Genomic DNA, 22,419 nt, shown 5'->3' with positions numbered 1-22,419 from the left:
CCCGATTGTCCTCTGTAGGTTTGCGCCGACGTGCGGTATCAGCTCAGCGGTGCCCGACTGAAGAAGGAGGAGGCAGAGCGAGAACTCCAAGACCTCAAGTCCAAAACCAGCAGGCAGCTGGAAAAAGCTACACAGGTATAAATCTACATTAAGCCAGTGAGCTACAATTATTTTTAGACCACTTTACAGGGCTCTAGACTGTGACTAAATTGGAGACATTGCGATTAAGATTTTCATCTGCTCACGCATGTGCGACCAGATAAAAGTGCACGTCCCGTACTAAATTGCAAATTGCAAGGATGCAATTTGACCCTTATTACCATGAGAATGAAAAATAGAGTATAAAATGTGGAGTCAACTTACGACAGCTTGTGACAGGGTAATCCTATTGATGCCAGCGTGTATGGTTGCTCACTTTTCAATCTCATTGCTGTTCCACTTTTCTGGCATCTTTGTTTGCACATTTTGCCACGCACTCACTCTGCCTCAATGACGGCAGCTAGCTAGCTAGTTTTCCGCATAGCCTTTGGTCTTCTGACTCCAAATGTGACATTTTTTTTTAGCACAGTGACATTTTGTCTTGGAAGCATTTAAGCAATGTAGTTAGCGTGGAGCTCGTTTTTGTCCCATGGGGAAGCTATAAGTGGTTATCACATTCATGGGGTACGTACTAACTTACCATTTTAAAGTGTCACTTAACAACCTTGCTGTTTTGTTATCATTATAATAATAATAATATCTTCTCTTCAAAACAGTAGTTGTGTGTCAAAGTTGTTTAACATAAACACGTAGTGTATCCAGCTTTAAGATAGTGATGCTATCACAGTGGTCTCCAACAGGTAGCTCGTGAGAATTATTACATTGTATTATTCAATTCAGACTTGATGCTTGTATTTAATGACAAATGAGCACACTGTTTAAGTGAAGATCTGCTTTGTACAAATTAAATGTTGCCACGCACATAAAACACAAATAGCTCACATCTCCTTTCTTTTTGTCAAAGTAGATTTCATAGTGCTGGAAGTTGGATACACCTGCGCTCATAAACATGTACACTGAATTTATACTGTCTTTTTGTATTTTTTATCATTGCTTCTGAAAATTCTAGTAAAGCCCTGTGCTGGGCTGTTGGTTGGGAATTCCTGTTTGAACTCAAACTATGTTTGAACTCAAGCTATGATGATAATGATGGTGATTAAGCTGTTAGGTGTGACAACAGGCCGGGGGTCTCTTGCCTACAGTAAATATTGAAGGAGTAATAAGGTGACTGTTGTACACATGACTGTTTTGCACATCCCATGATGTGATTTCATTTTAAGGTGTATATGATGTCACCAAAGAGGCCTTCCAGAGGCTAGGGACAGAAACACGGTGGTGAGAGAAGACAGTTGCCATTTATTGTTCCAACATTTATCAGTAATACAGTGAAAATGAGAGGAAATGTGAATACAGTCGTCCCTCGCTACATCGTAGTTCGAACATCGCTCCCTCAGTCTGTCTGTTTTTTCAATAACTAATTAATAAATGACCACTGTTTTGTGGTTGACTATTATTAGTGAAAAACAAGTTATATGTAGTATTCTGGCCAGTAGGCGCCAGGAATGTTACATGTCATTAGATTACATTACCTTCACACTGCATGTAGTCAGCCATGGCATGTCCGACAGAGTGAAAATAGTTCACCTCTCATTTTGTGTGGAAGTGGTAAGTTTTTGGCGTCTTACGTTGTCCTTCTTCCCCACTTTGTTTAAAACCCTTTATGTAGTTTAGAGTAAATAAATTGGAGGCTAAATAGTTAGCATGCTATGTTGAAAGCGGCAGCCGTCTCTTGTGTCCCTGCAGTGATCCCGTAGCCTGTGCATAAGTTCATGGAAATTCACTTAAAGCAGTCTGGTCTGGAACCAATTAACCCTGGCAAACGAGGGATGACTATTTATTTTGCAAGTCAATTTCGGTGTGCACCCCTACATTTCTGCTCGTGCTCCTAAAATTTTAAATTAAGGGCCACTATGCTCTTAGTAAAAACTTTTTTTTTTTTTTTTAAAGCAACATTTCACAGCTTTTGTATCGACTAGGACTTTCTTGCTCTACTTAAGAGGTTATTTAATGTTCAACTGCTTTGTTTGATTGCACGGATCGGCTTGTTCTGTCCTCACGTACCCCTCTTTCCTCTCCCCATACGTCTCGGTGGGACAGGAAGTGGAAAAGCTGAGCTCAGAGCTGGTTGGCTGTCGACAGCGTCTGGAGGCGGTCCAAAAGGACGGGAGCCAATGGCAGGCTGAAGCCCTGAGCCTGGCAGAACAGCTGGCAAATGCCCAGCGCCAACTGCACCTCACCAGGTAGTACCTAATCCTATTATGCATGCCAACACACTCGCAGCGCATCCCTCTGCCCGGCCCAGCCTGAGCCCAGCTCAGCTCAGGCCAGTCCGGTCCAGTTCAGACCAGCACACCAACTGTACAACACCAGGTAGCTGCTAATCCTATTAAACAAACCACACACACATGAACACACTCGGGCACTGCTGTGTCTTGGTCCCAGGACCAACTGGACCCCACCGGGTCACCTATAATCCTGTTAGGCATGCCACAACATAATATGCATGCACACACACACACACACACACACACACATACACTCTAGCTGTTCTGTGGCACCGGGCCTATGCCCAGCACCAACAGAGCCAAACTGGTACTTGAACCTTTCTCCTGTCCCGTACATACACATACACACACACACACACACACACACACAGACAATGTGGCCTGAGTGCCCCCTGCCAGCGTTCTCCCAACAGGCGCTACCGGCTCCCCTCTTACGTCCATCTTATGTCCTTTCTACATCCATTCTGTCCAAGTGTCTATCCATCTTGCCTCCTCTCGAAATACTTCCCTCTGTCCCTCCTGTCATCTGCTGGCCGGTACTGACCCTGTACACACCGGCCTGTGCCAGCCTACCGGTGCGCTCCATCACCCCCGCTGCCTGCAGCCGAGATGTTTGAGATGGGCACAGATGTGGCGGCGGAGCCCTGTGGTGCTCCGGGTTGTGTGTGTGTGTGTGTGTGTCCGCTCTGATCTGTGTTTAAGTGTGTACATGTCACCTGGCCAGCGCCAACACTCTGCTGTCATGTGTGTCAAAGTGTGTATTTTGTAACCAGTTGTGCAGAAGCACACAGACACCGAGCTAGACAAGAGAAGCCACTGGCCCAAACTGTCATACGCGCACGTGTGTGTGCGTGTAGTTTCATCATGCCGCAGATGCACGCTTGATGTTTGACAGCTGTTAACTTGGCTGAGGATGTGGCTATGCTAATTCAATTTTTGGTCATTAGCATTGAAAAGCTACTTCTCATATTTTTCCCTCACTGAGGAGCTTATGTCGTCGCTGGCGAACTTATCTGTAATACGGCAAAACTTTGAACTTACAACTTCACTGGCCCATCTATCCCAAATCCCCCGAGACGTCACGTATCTTGTGAGGCTTCAGGTCAAATGGTTCTGGGGCCCTCAAAGCTTTTTACAGTCTTCGCCTAAACACTCTGAAGCTGTCTTCTAAAACCTGTGATTGGTTGTTACTAAAGGGCAAAAGACTCAAATAGTTTGAACATACCTCATTCACATGCCGATCATTATATTGATTTGCTTATTGTTATGTTTACTGTCCTTGCTGCTAATTTTACCACGTAATGTGTTTGATATTAATGGTGGCCACGCACTTAGCTGTCAGCAATCCCTGTGATTGCTGGCGTCCTTGTAAAAAGCGGTCGATTTGGCAGAATGACGGAACGTCGACAACGTCAACGACAAACAGCGCACAGTCAAGCTGGTAGCATGTTAATAAATCACGGCCCTTCATCATACGGAGAATATGTCTCCTTCCTCTCTGTCTGTCGGCCATCTTGACTGTTTTACACACTCTCAGGCTTCTTAAAAGTCCTCCTCCCTCCTCCTCTTAACAGTTTTTCACCATAGGAGCTCTCTTTAAGGCCTAATGTGCTTCGTGAATGACTTGAATTCTAAGGTTTGCCTTGGAATGACATCACTAAGAGCTACAGTACCTTTATCCTTCTGAATACGTGTTCAGACCTCTCTCTGACAGGAGAGCTTTGTTGTTTTTATCTGTTGCCAAAGTGTCACTCCCGAGTTTTGAACTGAACTCGTTGCCAGTCGGGTGTACGTATTGCTTTTTTTTTTGCCATTTTTGTGCTTTTCTTGTGTTGCCACAACAGCAAATATGATCACGGCATCTTTTTTTTTTTCTTTCTCTGTCCTGGCTGTTGCGTAAAAATACCGTAGTATGTCAAAAGTGTGATGATGACCATACAACCGGATATGCTGCGTAACATGACGTAGGAAAGCGACACGCATCCTGACTGCTCAGTACAATATGGCTAAAGTGACAATAAGTCGACGTCAAAGTCAGCTCTGTTACTGTGAGGAGAGTCACATCCCAGGCACATGCAGCCATCCTCCCTCTGTACGGTTGTCGGAATTTGAACATTTTTCAGTTAAGTTACTTATATGCGTATGTTGGTGGTTAAGGATTTTAACATGTTACTTAAAACAGGCAATGTTCTGCAGATTTAGATTTTATGGTGGTGACAGTTTGACACCGGAACAGATGAATTCCATTGCCTTTATTTGAGTCTGGGAAAGGTTATAATTTGGGCATTGTATTTATTAAAGAAGAGCAAAAAAAGATTTTTAATTTCTTTCCTGACTGGCTTTTAGTATGCAAAAATTTTATTAAAACTAAATAAATCTACATTGCAATTGAAAAAATGTAAATTCTATTTCTTTGTCCATGTTTAAGGTGACAAAGTGTCCTCAAGTAAACTTTCCTGGTGTCATTACATCACAAAGGAAACATCCTCATGAGTACAGATTCTTGATTTCATGGAGATGGACATTGGGGAGGACGGGGGCTTTGCAGACATTAGACTTGTCCAAAAACAGATCAGGCGGACACATTCTAGTCATGCAAACACACACGTGCCTGGCTTGAGATCAGGGCCACTTTTCACACTAGTCGACCTTGGGGAGCTCTGATTTCAACACATGAGGAAGAGGATGAAGAAGAACAAGAAGAAGGAGAAAGAACAGCAGCGGGATGAAGATGAAGAGAACAGAAGACGGGGAAAGTGGGGAAAAAAACAAAGGCGCAAACAAACTTAGTAAAGCCCTCTGCTGGGCTGTTGTGTGTGTGTGTGTGTGTGTGTGTGTGTGTGTGTGTGTGTGTGTGGATGTGAACAGAGTGACGGGGATTAGGACAGATCCTGGGCTGTCCAACTCACAGCTGGCTGATGATCCAATCCTGGAAAGCAGAGCAGCTCACCAGCCGCCAAGGGATCCCCGGTTGTGTGTGTATATCTGTGTGTGTGTGTGTGTGTGTGTGTGTGTGTGTGTGTGTGTGTCTGCATAGGTATGTGGTGCGACGACTGATGTGCATTTCAGTGTACAGAATGGCGACGTTGCCATAGTGCAAATTACTTCCTGTATTAATCAGGGAAAGAAAGCAGAGATGCAATCAAACAGGCGGTCTTTGCCTCACGAGTCGTCTGTTTGAAAGTGAGCTGTGATCACTTATGCCACAAGGCGGACAGAATGAAAGAGGGGGGCGAGCGAGCGGCAGAGGGAGAATCAAAGAGTTTCTTTTCCTCTATCAGCTGGGTCAAACAGGAGCCTTGTGATGTACACACACAAAGCAGACCACCATAGCTACTGCAAAGACACTCATCAGCCTCGTCACGCAGCTCTGTGTGACCCCTGAAGGCCTGCAGATGGACAGGAAGAGACACCAAGCTGGAACAGCAGGACCGTGGAGATGTTTGCTTAGCACAGAACAGCATGAGGGGGGAAAAAAGAAAAGTTCAGCTATTGCTGCTTACTGCAGCCTGAAATGTCACTCCAACCATTTCATTAGGTACATCTGCACAACCGTATGAGATCCAAAATGAGCTGTATCATCCAAAAATTCTGTCCAATAATCTTCGGTTTTGATTGACACTGCTGGAGAACATGGTCAAGCACATGATCAACTACCTGTTTGCATTTGGAAAGAAATTTTCCCTTTCTCAAATTGGGGGTTAAAGTGGGCACTCTTGTATTATATACCCCCATTCCTGTTTTCCCAGTTCCATCTTTAACTCTTTCAATCCCAGCCGTTTTTCAAAAGACAACCTCTCAAGTTCCGGCCATTTTAGACGATTTTGACTGATTTTTCAAGGCACACAGAATATTGTGTTCTATGGCTATATAAACTTGGAGCCTACTGAGAGAAAGATTAGTCTCTTGCATTTCATCAGAAAAAAAGTTAGTTTCTACCATTTTCCAACAATAGAACATAGGTAGGTTTGAGGAAAATATCAGTTCCCAGCAAGAAAAGGGAGGAAAAACAGCTTTTTGCGAAAAGATACATTTCAAGCATAACTTTCACATTGCCGCAATTGTTTTGCTTTTGTGACAGCTCAAATATCTAAACCATATCACAACACAAGACAAAAAAGGGTTGTTTTACATCACAATACCAATTTACTTACAAATACCTGTATAACACCATGAACTATTTACAATTTTGTCATTTGGAACTAAACTGTGTGTGTGTGTGTGTGTGTGTGCGCGCGCACGCACGCACGTGTGCGTGTGCGTGTGCATGCGTGCGTTTTCCCTACAATGCATAACCTTCTGCACGCTCCACTCCTCCATGCTGTCTCACTTCCCCCTTGCTGTTGAATGTGGTTTTACAGCCAAATGACCCATGCTGAGCTCTTATCAAATGCACTTCTGCCACCTTGTGGATGTTTTTTATTGCTTAAAACTGCTGTAAAAATGACATCTATTAGCGTGCAGCTGTCATCACCTTTCTTTGCCTTTTGCTCAAAAATACGTAGAAGACGTATAAATATGTCTTTGGGATCGGGCGTTTGGGTTTATAAAAATGTATAATATATGTCTTTGGTATCGAATGAGTTAATTTGCCATTTACATTTTTTCTTTATTTGAATTTTATTATTGACCGATATTTGAGCTGATATTAGGCACTTTGACACATATTGGCATCTTTTTTTTTTTTTTTTTTTTTTTTAATGTGATGGCCGATAAGAGGTCAATTTAAAACTGTTATTTTGGCTCTCTGCACCAGCGAAAGTTGTCATAAAAACGTTGAAACTCCTCTTTTACGGCACATGAATGAAGCTAGCTTGGTTAGCTTAGTTTAGCAGAGCATGCTAGTGCTATTGTGTGCGTGAGACTCGGGCTGTATGAGTGTGTTTCCACCATGTTGTGTTTTACAGCTTGTTAATGTAACCAAGCGTTTTACGATGCCCACTGACGTGCAAGTTCTGAGTGAAAAAAGGACAGGAGGCATGTTTATTCTTGCACCGAGCTCTCTTAACTGTCAAGACACATTCCCAACACACACAGCACACTTCCGGCCTTCAAAATAAGAGCGGCGTTCACCACACGCTTAATTGTGTAAACAAAATGAGGGTATCATAAAACATATCTTACAAATTTAAATTGCACTGGTGACTATTTTCCTGTTTCCTTTTGTTTTAAATAGAATATATTTGCTTGACTTCTCCTAATTGTTTTTTATCACAATCATTAAATATATAATAATTTATGTATACATGTAATGTACTTTTTCTTTCATTACTTTAAATTACAGCTCATTATCATTCATTACCTTTCGTTGTTGATTGGCTGGGAGAGGTCACATGCTTCCTCAGTCTTATAGTGAAGTTTGAGGCCATCCACTTTGTCACCAAATATGGTTAACTGCCTTTTTTTTTTTTTTTAAACCAGCTGCTACATCACTTCTGATAACACTGCTGCTCCTCCAAATTCTCCATTGATTTTAATTGCTCTGTCACTTACTGACTGACTTTATAGTGCATCATTTTGGAACACGAGGATGGAAGGAAGAGACGCCGAGAGAATTCCCATGTTTTCCGTGACCTTGAGCTCAAAGCGAGAAGGCAGGCTGAGGACTGTGTGTGCGTGTGTGTGTGTGGACAAAAGTTTTCCTCCAAGTCCATTAAACACGTTACGCTGCTGCTGCTCCTCTGCCCTTGGCCGCCACGTCACATCGCCCCGGCTGCGAGGTTTGGGTAGGCGGAGAAAAGAGCGGCGCGGGTGTGCGAGAGAGGGCGGAGAAGTGTAAATGAGGAAGGTGAGGCAGCAGATGCCACGTCTCCGCCAGAGGCTTGCTCGGAGCGGCCAATGAAATCTGGGCCCCGACAAAACGGCTGCAAAGCAAACTCAGTGGGAGGCTCTTGTCCAATCACGGCCCAGAATAATAGGGCTGAGGAGGGGAGGCGGGGGCCCGTATTGAACCTTGGAGCTCTTGCAGCGATTGTGCACAAAGTGTTGTTGCTCCAACCTGATGGGGCCTAACTATGATTGCCCTTAGGAAGTATTGCGTGTGGTTTTGTGTTTGTGTGTGTGTGTGTGTGTGTAAGACTGCAGTCATATAGTCTAGTCTGTCTTAAAATACATATTAGGCCATTTAAATACAGATTCACATAAGGAAAAAAAAGGGGTCTAGAAGTTGGTTGTATTTTGAGTGTACAGCAATGTGTGTGTGTGTGTTTGTGTTTGCATGCCTTTGTGTGAATGTGAAAGTGTTGATACCTTTGGGCGACACCTGTGTCTGCAGTTTGATGTGTGTGTCTCTGTGTGACAGCAGCCGAGCCGTGCCAGGTAAAGGGCTGTGTGTGTGCGTGCGCGTGTATGCGCCCGTCTGGTCGGCAGCCATGTTGTTGGGTAGCAGATGGCACCATGGTTGGCAGGGGAGGGGCTGCTTAGCACAACTAATCAGACAGTTACGGATAGGGCAGCTGGGAGGGCTCACGGCCAGCCCTGTATGTGTGTGCGCGCGCGCGCGCGTGTGTGTGTATGTGCTTACTGTGATGTTGACAGTGGTGGGCCCGTTGGCCTTGTGATGACACCTCCCCGCGCTCCTCTCGCCTCTTGCCCGCCCAGATTCACCTCCTTCTCCCTATATCCTGTCTTATTGTCTTAAACTGTACACCCGCGTTTGATCAATCACCATATAACAGATTTTCTTCAACCTTGGAGATTCCACTGTGTGTTACTTTAAAACATGTTATACTGTTTTATTTACATCTTAGAGGTCCCACAATAGTGTAATGGAAGTGTGTTTTCCAAAATCTAGACTTGATGTTGGAGTTTCGACAGTTTAACAGTGCTTTTACTAGTAAGCCATACTAGGAGCATGCCGTTTTCTGTGTCTGTAGCTTTAATGCTAATAAGCTGTGCTTGTCCACACCAACGTCATGCTAGGTTAGCCTATTCGCTGAGGAAAAACAAGATGATCAAACTTACAGCTTCCGTGTCTGCCACTAACTGACTGATAGTTGGCAGAGCTCCGCGCTTTGTTTTAAGATGTGTAGCGAAGGCCTTTTTTTTTTTTTTTTTTTTTGACAATGCTGTCCTTCATGAAGTGGTGGGCGTATACACAGGGCAGGCTCATCTTGCTCGGGGTGGTTCAGAGATGGTTTTCATGTCCATGAGTAAGGTTTTTACTTCATGGAACTTCAAAAGTTAGCATTAGAGCTCCCTTTCTCTCAAAAGAGGCGCTAAGAAGTGAGGGTGATGATTGATTTTTCTCACATTTAGTGCTCATAAACAGGCTCTAGGGACACACATTACTGTTAGAACATCATTCAAATTAGGGGACCTTGAATTGACACAGCAGTAGAACATGTGCACTGTAGCGTGATTATTAACAGAGCACTAGTCTGTCCGTCTTTTTAACGCTAAGCGGAGAATATATATAGAATAGACTGATCTCTGACTGGGAGACCTCAGGCAAGACGGAGGCAAATCTGTCAGCTACAACTGTTCTCAGAGGAGCCAAGTGTGCCCCAGGACAATGGCCTACATAGACACACTTCTGCTGCACGTCCCAGAAGGACCGACAGCAAACCGGCCCTCGGCCCTCCATCCACCATCCATCCGTCCGCTACCTCGTCTTGCCTCCCATAGTGTGTGTCCTTGAAGTTTGTTTTTAGAGGATTCCTTCTGGGTTACTTGTGGTTAGTCTCACCTCTGCTCTGATTGGACTGAGCAGAGCCACAAAGTTAGAAAGACTAGAATGAGGTCAGGGCTGGTGCTGATGGAGATAATGTGGTAGGAGGATTCACTTCGGAACTTGGTGAAACGTGATGGATGCGTTCATCACATTGAGAATATTTCAAATGTCCTGGGAAATGTGATGTAATGTTTGTATCAGCGTGGTTTTGTTGCGTTGCTATGTCTTGTATGAAACAAAACCCGGATGGATGTTCCTGCTTAGCAGCACCCAGCAGAGAGCGCAATTCATACTAGTTTGCTGCAGTAGTAAAAACAGAAAGTAAAAGGGAATGAAATTCGGTGTGGAACTTTTCGAAGTACTAAAAAACCGCCAACAAAGTTTGTTCATTGTTTTTTCCTCCAACATAATATGGTCAAAAGTGAATGGAGTGAGGTTCCCCAGGCTGGCCAAGTTAGCATGTCAGTTTTTAGCTGATGGACTAATATAATGGAGTAACTCCTCCATCCCTTTTACGCTATACAAGTGATTCCCCTTTTCCTCAATGTCCTAGCGTTGTTGCTGTTGTGCTTTTTGGCTTTCCAATTGGCTTAAGTTGTCTCTGTTAAAGGGTATAGCACCACCTGTTGCTTTGGCATGCACATCACAACCTGTCTGTTGTGTTTCTCTAAGCACCATTAATCCAGATTAATAGTGAGTCTGACCTGTTATTTCATTTTTCAATGCCGTGGCATATTTTTTTATGATCTGTGTTTATTTTTAAAATCAACAGATTGGTGTAAAACCATCCTGCGGCTGTGCCAATTTTGACCTTGGAGCAGCGAATCACATCATGGCCACTCACTTAAGTGTAGGGGTTTTTACATATACAGTCATCCCTCGTTTTTCGCAGTTAATTTGTTCCAGATCCAACTGCGAAAAGTGAATTTACGCAAAGTAGGATTCGGTATTAATAAATGGAATATTGTTGTAGTTGGTCCATAGAAAAACTTGCTTAGGACCTTCTAAATGCGTTTTTTAACATGATCATTTACACTTGTATTACGCAATACAGTCGACATAATAATAGAAAATAAGCCATCTTAGACATAAATAAGACAGCATTGACAGCGTACTTCCTGGTGGCTCTTGTCTCATCATTGTAACGTTACTGACAAATAGAGGCCACTGTAGAATACTATTCTACTGCTGCTTTTTGTGGTTAAGAAGAGACTCACGATGCACTTCTATCGCTTCATTAACAAGCAGTGAACATTGACACAGGAACTGCTGTTGGCCACGCTCCACACTGCTAACCTGCTGCTAGCACTGCTGCTAACAGTCAACTCTACTAGCTGACCCACATCATTTTGCCAATCATCCACAATCCTTATGTGAAACACGACCACACGTCTCTTTTCTGTGTATTCTTAAGAGAGATCTAACAATGCATGTAATTGGACTCACCTATTTTGACTATAAAGCCCTCTAAAAAAACCCTCCAACTTTTATTGTTTTATATACATGCTGTAACCATACATTCATGATAAAATAAAATATGTTATGTACAGTATTTTGCCGTATTTTGATAATTTTAAATATTACCGGAACTTCTTTCCTGGGCACATTGATTTCACAGAGCCCATTGATAGGAACTAACTCTACTTCCGTCAACAATGCCAGCATAGACAGCGCGTGTCTGTTTGCAACTACTAATCATGGCAGATTTTTGAGAGCCACCACAGCCGAATACTTTTGCACAAATGAGGGTCCAGAACCTTATCCTTTTAAGCCTGAATATACGGAAGATGAGCTACAGCCCGCAAGAAGAGAGAGTGAAACTTTGTAGCAGATGGGGGTCAAGCCATGACATCGGCATGACTTGATGGTGTAAATGTGGCTCTTGCTTAGCCATGCCGACAGAAATCAAGTGTTTCAGCTGCACTGAGTGGCATAAAGTGTTGCCATCTATGGACAGGCTTTGTGTATATGGCGAGGAGGACGTTGCTCCTGCATCACAACGTATGAAGAATTGTTAGTGCTAACAAACCCTGCAGTGATGGAAACTTTTTTTCCACCTACCCAAAATAAACTGTAAAAGACTCCCCAGACCAGCTGGACAAAGGTCCATGGAGTAAGTCACCACGATATTGATTGTAATAAATACATGGAGCACATAGCACATGATATCACAACACAGTCCATCTAGCAGTGTATAACCAAAACATGGAATGTGGGCTAATACTTCACAGATAATTTGGTTGTCTAATAACAGTTGTTCATGTATGCCTGTTGTTGTTTGGTGTCCTATTGCATTGTTTTGGAGTAGGCCCGTTACTACTCTAGTGGCGTGAGGCGCTGTGTCACTACGCCAGAAAAAATTGTTGTTCGTTTTAGCTGCTGTAATAACCATGTCGCTGTAGCTTGGTTTATATGCAGGTCAGTTATGTAAATAGAACATGGCGTTTTTTCGAGTTTTTTTTTTTTTTTTTAATTTGTATTTTTTTAGGGCTTTACAGTAGCTGTTTTTTTTTTTTTTAGCTGTTTTTCTCTCTTTAGGAAGTATAACAAATAGTCACACATCTTTGGCTAGCGGGAGTTGTGGCTAGCGATATTGCCAAGGAAAAGTCAGAGCTTGAACACCTTCTTCCGTTGTTAAAGTGTACTGTTTGGGAACACTTGGCCCTCGCGGTGAAATCCTTCATCTGACAAAGACAAGTGGATAAGACGAAAGCAGTGTGTCGCCATTGTTCAGTCGCGATGGGGAAAGAGGTTGCAAGCTGGAACTGTTACCTCATTCAGTATCAAAGACGTATTTATACGTTTTTGTAAACCCGAACGCCCGATCCCAAAGATGTATTTACGCGTTTTAAGTTTTTTTGCGCGAGAGGCAAAAACAGGTGATGACGTAACTGCACACTAATAGATATCGTGTTTGGAGCAGTTTTAAGCCATAAAAACGGCCACTCGGTGGCAGAAGTGCATTTGAAACGAGCTCGGCACGGATTATTTGCATGTAAAAACACTCTCGACAGCAAGGATGAAGTGGAGGAGCATGGAGAAGTGTAGCGTGTAGGGAAATTTTTATTCGTGCGTGTGCGTGTGCACATGCTAAAATTGCCGGTGTTGTTTTGAAAAATGGCTGGGATTGAAAGAGTTAATGCTGCACTGCAGCTAATAAGGAACTTTCATTTCCTAAAAATAAGTTATTGGGCAATTTACCTACTGGCAGTTTGCAGGCTTTCATGTTTCATTTGAAAATTAATAGAAGCTGGTTACACAAAAGCTGAGCCTTTTATGTTTTGCATTTTGTTTCCTTCATGTACGCAAAGTGAACCGAGTCGTCACCTTAAAACCGAGTTACGTACTGAACTGCGATTATGGCATACCCTTGTACCCCAATATACTGTATATGGTTGCTTGTTTTCCATAAGCATATTGACACGCTTGTGTTAGACCTCTCGTGGTGTGCCGATGTGTTTGTGGGCCCCCGCTGACCTTGCTGGAATTAAGTGGTGGGGGGCTTGCGTGCGCGATACAGGCGCCTTTAGGGCTCCTTGATGAATAAAAGAGGCTCGGGCCACCGCCTGTAAACAAAGTTGACTCGCCGACAGATGGATTGAATGACAGAGCGCCAACCCGAGCCAGGAAACGGGCCTGGCAGCGCCGCGCCGCACAGCGATGGAAGGAAGGAGGGAGGGGGGGATGGAAGGATAAAGGGATGGAGGGAGGCGGGTGAGGAGGTGGCCAACAGGAGAGGAGGTGTGAACAGGTGCATGGCCGCTGAAGGAAGAACCAGCAGATGGAGAGAGACACAGCCAGTTTAGTTACAGGAAAAAAAAAAAAGGTGGGAGGGAACGATGGAGAGGAGCGGGGAGGGATGGAAAGAGCAGAGGAGGATGGAAAAGAACAACAGACAGACGGACAGATGAACGGTGTGTGCGAGCTACATCAGGCCCGCCTCTGTGTGTCATATGTTTGTTTCATGGATTTGAGCGGCGTGACCTCCAGGCATGCTGAAAAAACAAGCGTCGCACAAAACAATTTGTCACACGCGGCGTCAATAAATGATGTTCAATATGTCTTTTTATTTTATTCTCTCTGCAGCGTTGTCTTTTCATGTCGCTGGCAGACAGCAGTGAATGTTTGCAGCTCGCCCCGTCGTGCTGTTGAATATTAATGCCATCTAATTTGATCCTGTCGATCATAAATAGCTGCTGGAGTAGTCCGCTTCAAATGAATCATCGCTTGTGTCATCAATTGGATTAAGGAAATAGCAGCTATTGTCTGCAGTTGTAGTACAGTACATCATCTGTCTCTTACTGTAAATGATATTTTTAGGTGTAAGTATTTTAATGGTGCTAGTAAAACAGTGAAGGACGGTAAAAAAATAAAATAAGTTTCTATATTTTGCATACAATGGGAGCCCATTTTTGTCAACAACCTGTCTAAGTTGACCTGATGAGTTGGTCAACGGGGCTGTGTTTCAATTCCCTGCACTTCTACACTTTCAATTAGCATTTTGAGCGGCTAAGTGCGCTCACACTGAGATGTACGGCAAAATGCAGTGCCCTGCCAGTACCTGAATGTGGCACTCAACATGCCTCAAATGTTGCGTGTACGTCAATGGAGGCTAACCACCCTCAATGATCGCCGTCATGGCTACGGAATGGAAGGGGTGGGACTAACTCAATTGACTCCGATGAAAAAGGGGAGAAGAAGAACAGGAAGCATTAATATCGTAAGAAAAAAAAAAGGCAAGGTCATCCCTCATTCATCGCGGTTATTTGGTTCTAGACCCGCCTGTGTGTGATAAGTGAAAGTAGGATTCCTTATTTATAAATTGAATATTTTTGGAGTTATGTCCTACAAAAAACAGTTTACGATCTTCTAAATACAGTTTTTAACATTATTAGAGCCCTCTAGACATAAAATAACACCATATAGTCACCTTTACATTTGTATTAGCCAATTTAATAGATATAATCAGAGAAAATAGGCCATTTAATACATAAATAAAACTTGTATTTGTGTGTGTCGCAGTAAATGTGTTCCCTAGGTTTTTTTTTTAATATTGACAAAAGTGATTGACCTTAAGCAGGCACTTTTTAGTCATAAGAACACGTTGTACCTGAGCTGTGTTTCAATTCTTGCTCTTGCATATGTACACTTCAATGTGTGTACGATGTACTTAGTTCCTGAGGGCGCAAATGTGTGGAGAAATGTACCGCTGTCCCAAATCCATTACGGTCATCTCACGGGACATCGCAGATTAAATTCTGCTGTTTCACTCTCTCATGGTTTTTCAAACATATACACTTCTGATCAAAATTTTAAGACCAGGTGAACAAGTAGAGCCTCAAAATGCAAAAAGAAAAAATGGGAGGGTTTTTAAAAAAAATTTTTAAGCAATTTATTGCAAACCATAAAACTGAAATAGGCTTTTCATCAACTGAGCAAAAGTTTGACCATAGCTCAATAAATAACCCCAAAAATTTGCTAAATGTAAATTCATTCATCATGCTGTTTTGTTGTCCTTTCGTCTGCCGATTGGTTTAAAAAAAAAAAAAAAAAAAAAAAGCATAATTAAGCAAATGTTACATTTAAACATTAAGCATTTTCAAGCATACAAATGGCTAAATGAACTACCAAAATGAACTAAAATACAAATGCAAGGCAGAAGACTCATTCTGATTTGTAGAACGTAGTATTCTATATTGGTCACTAGGTTTCAGTAATTGTTTGGTCGCTGATCGCTGGAACATCAGGCATTTATTGCAGGTTTAAATGACCTCACAACAGGCACAATAATAACATAATATTCCTAACAACACGGACTACTGTTGGGGCCGTAACCCACGACAAGCTAAAACTCAACTGTGAGCCCCCAGCGTCACTTCCTGTCCTCCACACATCTGTCCACCTGCCACTAAGCTCTCAAAGGGGTTCTTTTTATAAAAAGCATTTATGTGTTACGTGTGCGTTTGCTAAAGCAGATTTGTGATTATGTCAGAAACAATAAAAACAAACAAAGAAGGGAGGATGGGGCAACAGGAAGGGAAGCGCCACTTCACAGCTTTGGCAATGAACAAAAGGTCCTTTCTGTTTTTTTGCACAAAATTTCCCAACCGTTCTTTCATTGCTCTTTCTGCAACTAACAAAATGCACTCATTTAAATTTTGCACAAATGGAGAACACCAAGGTCAACAAACCGCTGTATGTCAAAAATATTTAATTTTGGCCCATTCTTTTGATGTCCTAAGTCCCAAGTAAATGTGCAAGTGATGGCAATTTTCAGTGACGTCGGCCACCGCTTACAGTATGTCAGCGTGAGCCAGCCAGCGTTTTCCTTTTTAGCATTATGACTTGGGACCTATGGGACACTTATTTTGATTGTTTGTCCAAATGCTATAAGTTCATCAGTGCATTGACCTTCTTTACAAAAATGGTTCAAACGTTTGAACTGAGAAAAGTAATGACTGACTCACTCCTTTTGAGTTGGAATGACTTGGAATCTTTTCTTTTTGGCGTAGCATTAGTGTGTCACTATTGTAAGCACGCCTTTTTGTGTGTGTAGTACGTAGATAGAATATTGGTATTGTGCTTCTGAGTCATTGTACAGTCTTGTATGAGCGACTGTCTCCTCTAGGTGGACCATCTGACTCCAATTTGTGTTCGTCCTCTAATAAAGCAGCATTTGGCGCTGCTGGCGCGGGATGTGGGCCGCACCGCAGGGCGCCGCAAACTCTGGACCGGGACAGGCCGCCCCACCCTGCATCTAATGGCCGACAGCTTGAAAAGTGCCCACTTAGGCAGGTCCTGCCCGCTCTCTCTTTACCCAGCAGCCACTGCACCTGGCTGCAGACCCAGAAACATCCCAGCTTTGGCCTTTGGCCCGCTTGCTACCCATCACTTGTCCCAAGCTGTGTGTGTGTGTGTGTGTGTGTGTGCGTGTGTGTGCGCGGGTGTGTGTGTGCGTGTGTGTGTGTGCGTGTGTGTGTGTGTGTGTGTGTGCGTGCGTGCGTGCGTGCGCGCGCGCGCGCGCGCGCGCATGTGTATGCGTGTCTCCACATCAGGGCTTGCCACTGAGCCCGTTCACCAGCCAGATTATGGAGCAGTCATTCCTCTCCAGCTCGCAAAATAGAGCCTCGTTGATGGTTTTGAAGCTAATGACTGCTGGACCTGCTGCTTGGATTTAATGAAATCTAACAAATGAAGAAGGTCCCTTTGATCAAGAAGACTCATGTCCTTGCTTGACCTCCATCAATAGTCCAAAACAATCTCATCTGGCATGCTGGGACATCCTTGGTTACAAGTTGGAGACAATTTTGTAGGAATACTCACATTTTAATAACAATAACAAAGGAAGTGAAAATTAGGTTAGAGGTCACACATTTTTTTAAAACCAATTTTAAATAAATCTCAGATGTCCCAACGCAGTGGGAAGTAGTAATGGAAGTATGTTGCCCAATATGTAGCCTTGATGCTGGAATTTGTTCTAAAAATGTGTTTTGTAAGCCCTACAGGGAACACTGCATTTTGTGTGTCTGTAGCTTTAATGCTAATGAGCTGCGTTTTGTCCACACCTGTCTCCCAATAACATGTGCACTTTCTCCACTTTTTACATATACACTTGTTAGATATTATTATTGTTACGATTTAACGTAATAGCTCAGTCTAATAGCTTTCCGTAGAGGCCTTCACAATACACACACACAGTTCAATCAGCGATGCACAACACTTGCATATGACTGGTGGAAAATGGCGCATGCTATAAAGACTCAATGTACTTTCATTCTGGGCTCTTCTTCGATGCCCATTGGTGCTGAGTCCAGCGCTGTAATTATTACATTGTTGTTGTTTTTTTTATACACATTGAAAACCTTTCAAATTTTGTGATCATTGACTACTTCTCCAATTGGTTTGTGGTCCCATGAACCAGGAAGAAAGGTGAAAGAAATAAAGGTTAAAGAAATAGCCTTTACACACTGTAACTCTGCACTTAATAGAGACCATTTATCGCATACAACAACGTAACATTAAGGAGTTAGCAACAGTTAGCAACAGTAGTTTAGCTACATGAGCTACAGTGGTAAAATTACACTCACATTTTAACAGCAACATCATGCTAGGTTAGCCTGTTTGCTGAAGAAAAACAAAACCATTACTTACAGCTCACACATCTGTCGGACTGTTGGATAATTGGTAGAGCACCCAGCTGCATTTGTGTATTTTTTTTCTTCACAAATTGGCAGCCTTTTTGTAGTTAAAGCAAAGGAAACCTCTGTATGACTTTCTACATACGATTTGTACCATTGTTAGAGCCCTGTAGACATGAAATAACACCCCTAGAGTCACCTTTACACTCCTATTATTTACAACACATTGCTCAACTATAATGCGCAGGCTACAGGATTACTGCGGGGACACGAGACGGTTGCCGCTTTAAACATAGTATGCTACCAAGTTAACTAGTTAGCCTCCAACTTATTCTAAACTTAAGAACGGGTTTCAAACGGATTGGGGAAGAAGGACAAAGAAGCCAAAATCTGACCACTTCCACACGGAATGGGAGGAGAGCTTCTTTTCAATATGTCATGTTGGACATGCCACTGCTGGCTCCATGCAGTATGAAGGTAATGTAATATAAAGTCCTGTCTCATCAATGTAACATGACTGATGCCTAGTGACCAGAATACTACATATAAGTTTTCTTTCAATATTTTTTGACTAATAATAGTTCATAGTCAACCACAAAACTGCGGTTATTTATTGAAAAACCGTGATAAAGTGAGGGAGCGATGTTCGAACCGTGATGTAGTGACGGACCACGGTATTGCCATGAAACGCTATGAAACACTGCAACTTCAAAAACAAGCGTTTGAGGACATTTTCTCTCAAAAGTGGAGCGAACAAGATTTGTGGTGCTCATAAACAGGCTCTAGGACACATATTAGGGTTACAACATCATGAAAAGTCACTTTTGCATCATTGTGGACCTTTGAGGCCCCTTCTTTTGGATTAAGTGTCAGCCACAGAAGGTGAAGTCATGTGATTTGAGTTCTTGTGAGGTATGTTGCTGTATACTTGTATGTGTGAGGTCAGGTCGAATGCAGTCTATTTCCAACTTTACGGGCGTATTTCTCCCAAACGTTTTGATCAAATTCCGATTTTCTCAGCACTGAATGACTTTAGAGATTGGACTGCACTGTACAGCAGTGTTTCCCGACTGAGAATATTTACTTATCATCTTGGAAATTATTTCCACCCACCCCCTGTAATTTACTCACATCCCACTAGGAGTACGTGTACCTCTGGTTGGGAATCACTGCTGTACAGTATGCACTGAAACACGTCAGAGAGAGTGTGCAACTTTTTAAAAGGGTTTTAAAAGTTGTTAAAGTTCTAGCATGTTCCCAAGAGGTGACGTTCTGTTTTTGTTGCTTTTCTCGTCTTCCACCACCACCGCTCTGTTGCTGACTGCTGGAACTTTCTGGCGTTGTGTCCGATGCTAATTGGTGGGTAAACAGGTCTGGTGCGAAGGCCCCATCCTCCTCCTCCTCCTCCTCTTCAATCGTACACACAGACACACATACACACAGTCGGACATACGCACAAAAGTACACACGCCCCCCTGGAACCTCTTGCAGGACCAAATGGCTGGCAATGCCTGGTCGCCATCTCCCGCTGAGCCCTGGTGTGCGCTTTGGTGGCTCAGGCTGCTGTTCAAGCTCAGCGGGTGTTCCTTCACTCGCACGCGCACACCCACTCACACGCATACACACGTGCGCGCACACACACACACGCAGTATCCTTGTGTCCCCTGCACGGCATCGCCACCCGCTTTCACACCCCAGACAGCAGGACAGCAGGAGAACACACACACACACACACACACACACACAGGATGGAACAGACAGACGCGGTCACTTTGGAGATGCAGGCCAAGCGCTGCAGGGGAGAAAAGTTTTCACTTAAACTGGAGAATTCTCTCTTCATTAGCGCCTTTTGGACTTCAGGAAGAGTTGTGTTTATTTGTTAGCTCATCCCCCCGCCCCTTCACTCACTCTCTCTGTCTTTGTAGTTTTTCCCTTTCTTTGGTCTTTGTGCGTGCGTCTGTTTTTGGGATGCGGCTGGACTTAGTTGAGTTGGAAAGTTTGGTTCAAACAGACAGACGACAGGCGGGGGGATATGCACTTTTGTTCCGTTCCTACCTGCTCTGTTTTGATAGCTGTACAAATGGAAGGTAGAATTAAAATGAATGACGCGTAAGGCGTGATAGTGTAGCATATATTTGGTGTGTATAAAGATGATTTCATTGAATGAATTATAGCTGAAGTGTGTGTGTGTGTGTGTGTTGTTAAAGTCAAGTAAATTATATTTACAGTCACCTTTTGGGCTCCAGACTAACTTTTTTTTACTCTGAGCACAATGGCCCCTAACTAAAGCTTCTCAAATAGTGGGGCGGGTCCCCCTGGGGGTGCACGGTGAACTGTCAGGGTGAGAGGCAGGGAGTACTTTCAATGTTAGACCTGCCAACATGTACAAATTTGTTGTACTCAACATGCAGTTTGACTCTTGAATACGCTTGTATGCTTCACAGCTCTCCATTGTTGCATTTTGCTGGTTTCACTTTCTAATTCAGTTTGTACAGTACAGATTAATAAATAGATTTTATCAGTTTGTCAATAGTATTTCAAATCGGGGGGTTGTGAAACACTTCTGTCCCCCAGATGGGGGCATGGTAGAAAAAAACCCACTGCAAACCACTGCCCTAACTTAACATTTTAGGAGAGCGAGCAGAAAATGTAGCGGTGCACAACAAAATCAACTTGCAAAGTAAACATTTACACTTTTCACATTTCATTTTCACTGTTTTACTGATCTATTAACTAATGGGCCATGTTCCAAAGCCTGCTTTTCTTGACTGAGGATATAGTCGGGCGTTGGAAGGAATACTTTGAGGCCCTTCTAAATCCCACTGACATACCCCCTCGTTTATCGTGAGGGATAGGTTCCCAAAAAGTGAAATCTGCAAAGTAGCCAACTTCATTTTTTTTTTTTTTTTACAATTATTATATATGTTTTAAGGTTGTAGAACCCCACACCATACGCTTTATACTCTTTTCTCAGACAGGCAATACGATTTTCTCACATTTCTCTCTTGTTTAAACACTCTCAAAAAAGTTGAAACCTTTGTTTGAATTTTAATGATCAACCTCCAGGTCAGACAAAAGAAATTATGAAGTTATTCACACATATTTTACTCTTGTGACTGTGCCTTTTCATCCGGGTGCCGTTCCACTGTGCTGTAGCATTTTTGTATTCTTGTTAAAACATATTGCTGCAGTACTCCTCCTGTTGCAGTCCTCCTCCTTCGAACCGAAGATTCAGTTACATGCTAGAAAGCTAGCGGTGCAGACAGACGACACAGGAAAGAGAGAGAGAGACACTGAACTTCCTACAATGCAATCCGAAAGGGGGCAGGCTCGGCCTGTAACAGCATTCATACGCTATAATAAAAAAAAAAGAAGCACTAAAAATATTCTGCGAATACGTGAAAGGTGAACCGCAATAGAACGAGGGAACACTGGAAATACATATAAATGATGAATGTAAGGGAAAAATTAACATTTAAGGTTACTTTTACCTTCATTGAAGCCGTGATTCTTGACTAAAATTGTGGCATAAATGTTCAAGATTAACTCGAAAACATGCTAACTGAGGTTCCACTGTACATGGAAAAATGTATTTTCATCTGTTTGTGTTTGGACATCTCTCAAATGTTGTGTTAAAGCCATCCTTACTCACATCCATTGTCATCTTTTAATACCACCACAAATATCCTGTTATCTTTACAATTCAATCAAGTGTTTTCAACACGGGAACAAGGCATTGGGACTTCATGAATATTATGCTTACAGGAAGTTAAAAAATGGCCTTTCCCAAAGTGTTCCCACAAAGCTGGAAGGATGGAGTTGTCAATGTCTTGATAAAATGGACAATGAAGTTGTCTTTGCTACAAGGTTAGCAAAGTAGCACACATCTGCCACTTTATCGGCAATGTCCTAAGTGTTCTTTTTTGTGTCTTTCCTCATAAGAGAGGAAAAAGAGACTGCGGAAAAAGCACAGGAGGAGAAGATGGCACGCGCGGCCCGAGCATGGCGTGACAGGGAGAGCGAACTGGCGGCTCAGCAGAAAAAAACGGAGATGCAACACCTGCAGAGAGGTCAGTGACTCCAGCAGCTTGGACTCGAAAAACATACCAAACTTTTTTAGTGCCTCAGTGTGGCACAAAGGATCTGTTGATGTTAAAAAGGAAAACTCCTAGTCTAAGATCCTCTGTATGACAGGGACTGTTCTACTGTTTTTAAGGACCTACCG

General features: G+C 43.0%; 1 protein-coding gene across 6 annotated transcripts in view; it reads left to right on the top strand.

Annotated features, from left to right (window-relative positions):
* sdccag8 (SHH signaling and ciliogenesis regulator sdccag8) overlaps positions 1-22,419 on the top strand; it is a 51,234-nt gene that overhangs the window by 6,601 nt on the left and 22,214 nt on the right. For all 6 annotated transcript variants that reach the window (XM_054799322.1, XM_054799324.1, XM_054799323.1 and 3 more), the window contains 3 exons: positions 19-135; positions 2,197-2,339; positions 22,137-22,264. In XM_054799322.1, the coding sequence (XP_054655297.1) occupies positions 19-135; positions 2,197-2,339; positions 22,137-22,264 (388 nt within the window). The remainder of the gene's footprint in view (positions 1-18; positions 136-2,196; positions 2,340-22,136; positions 22,265-22,419) is intronic.

The sequence above is a fragment of the Dunckerocampus dactyliophorus genome, chromosome 14 (genome assembly GCF_027744805.1).
Source record: "Dunckerocampus dactyliophorus isolate RoL2022-P2 chromosome 14, RoL_Ddac_1.1, whole genome shotgun sequence".
NCBI lineage: Eukaryota > Metazoa > Chordata > Actinopteri > Syngnathiformes > Syngnathidae > Dunckerocampus > Dunckerocampus dactyliophorus.
This window is presented reverse-complemented; position numbering and strand designations above follow the sequence as displayed.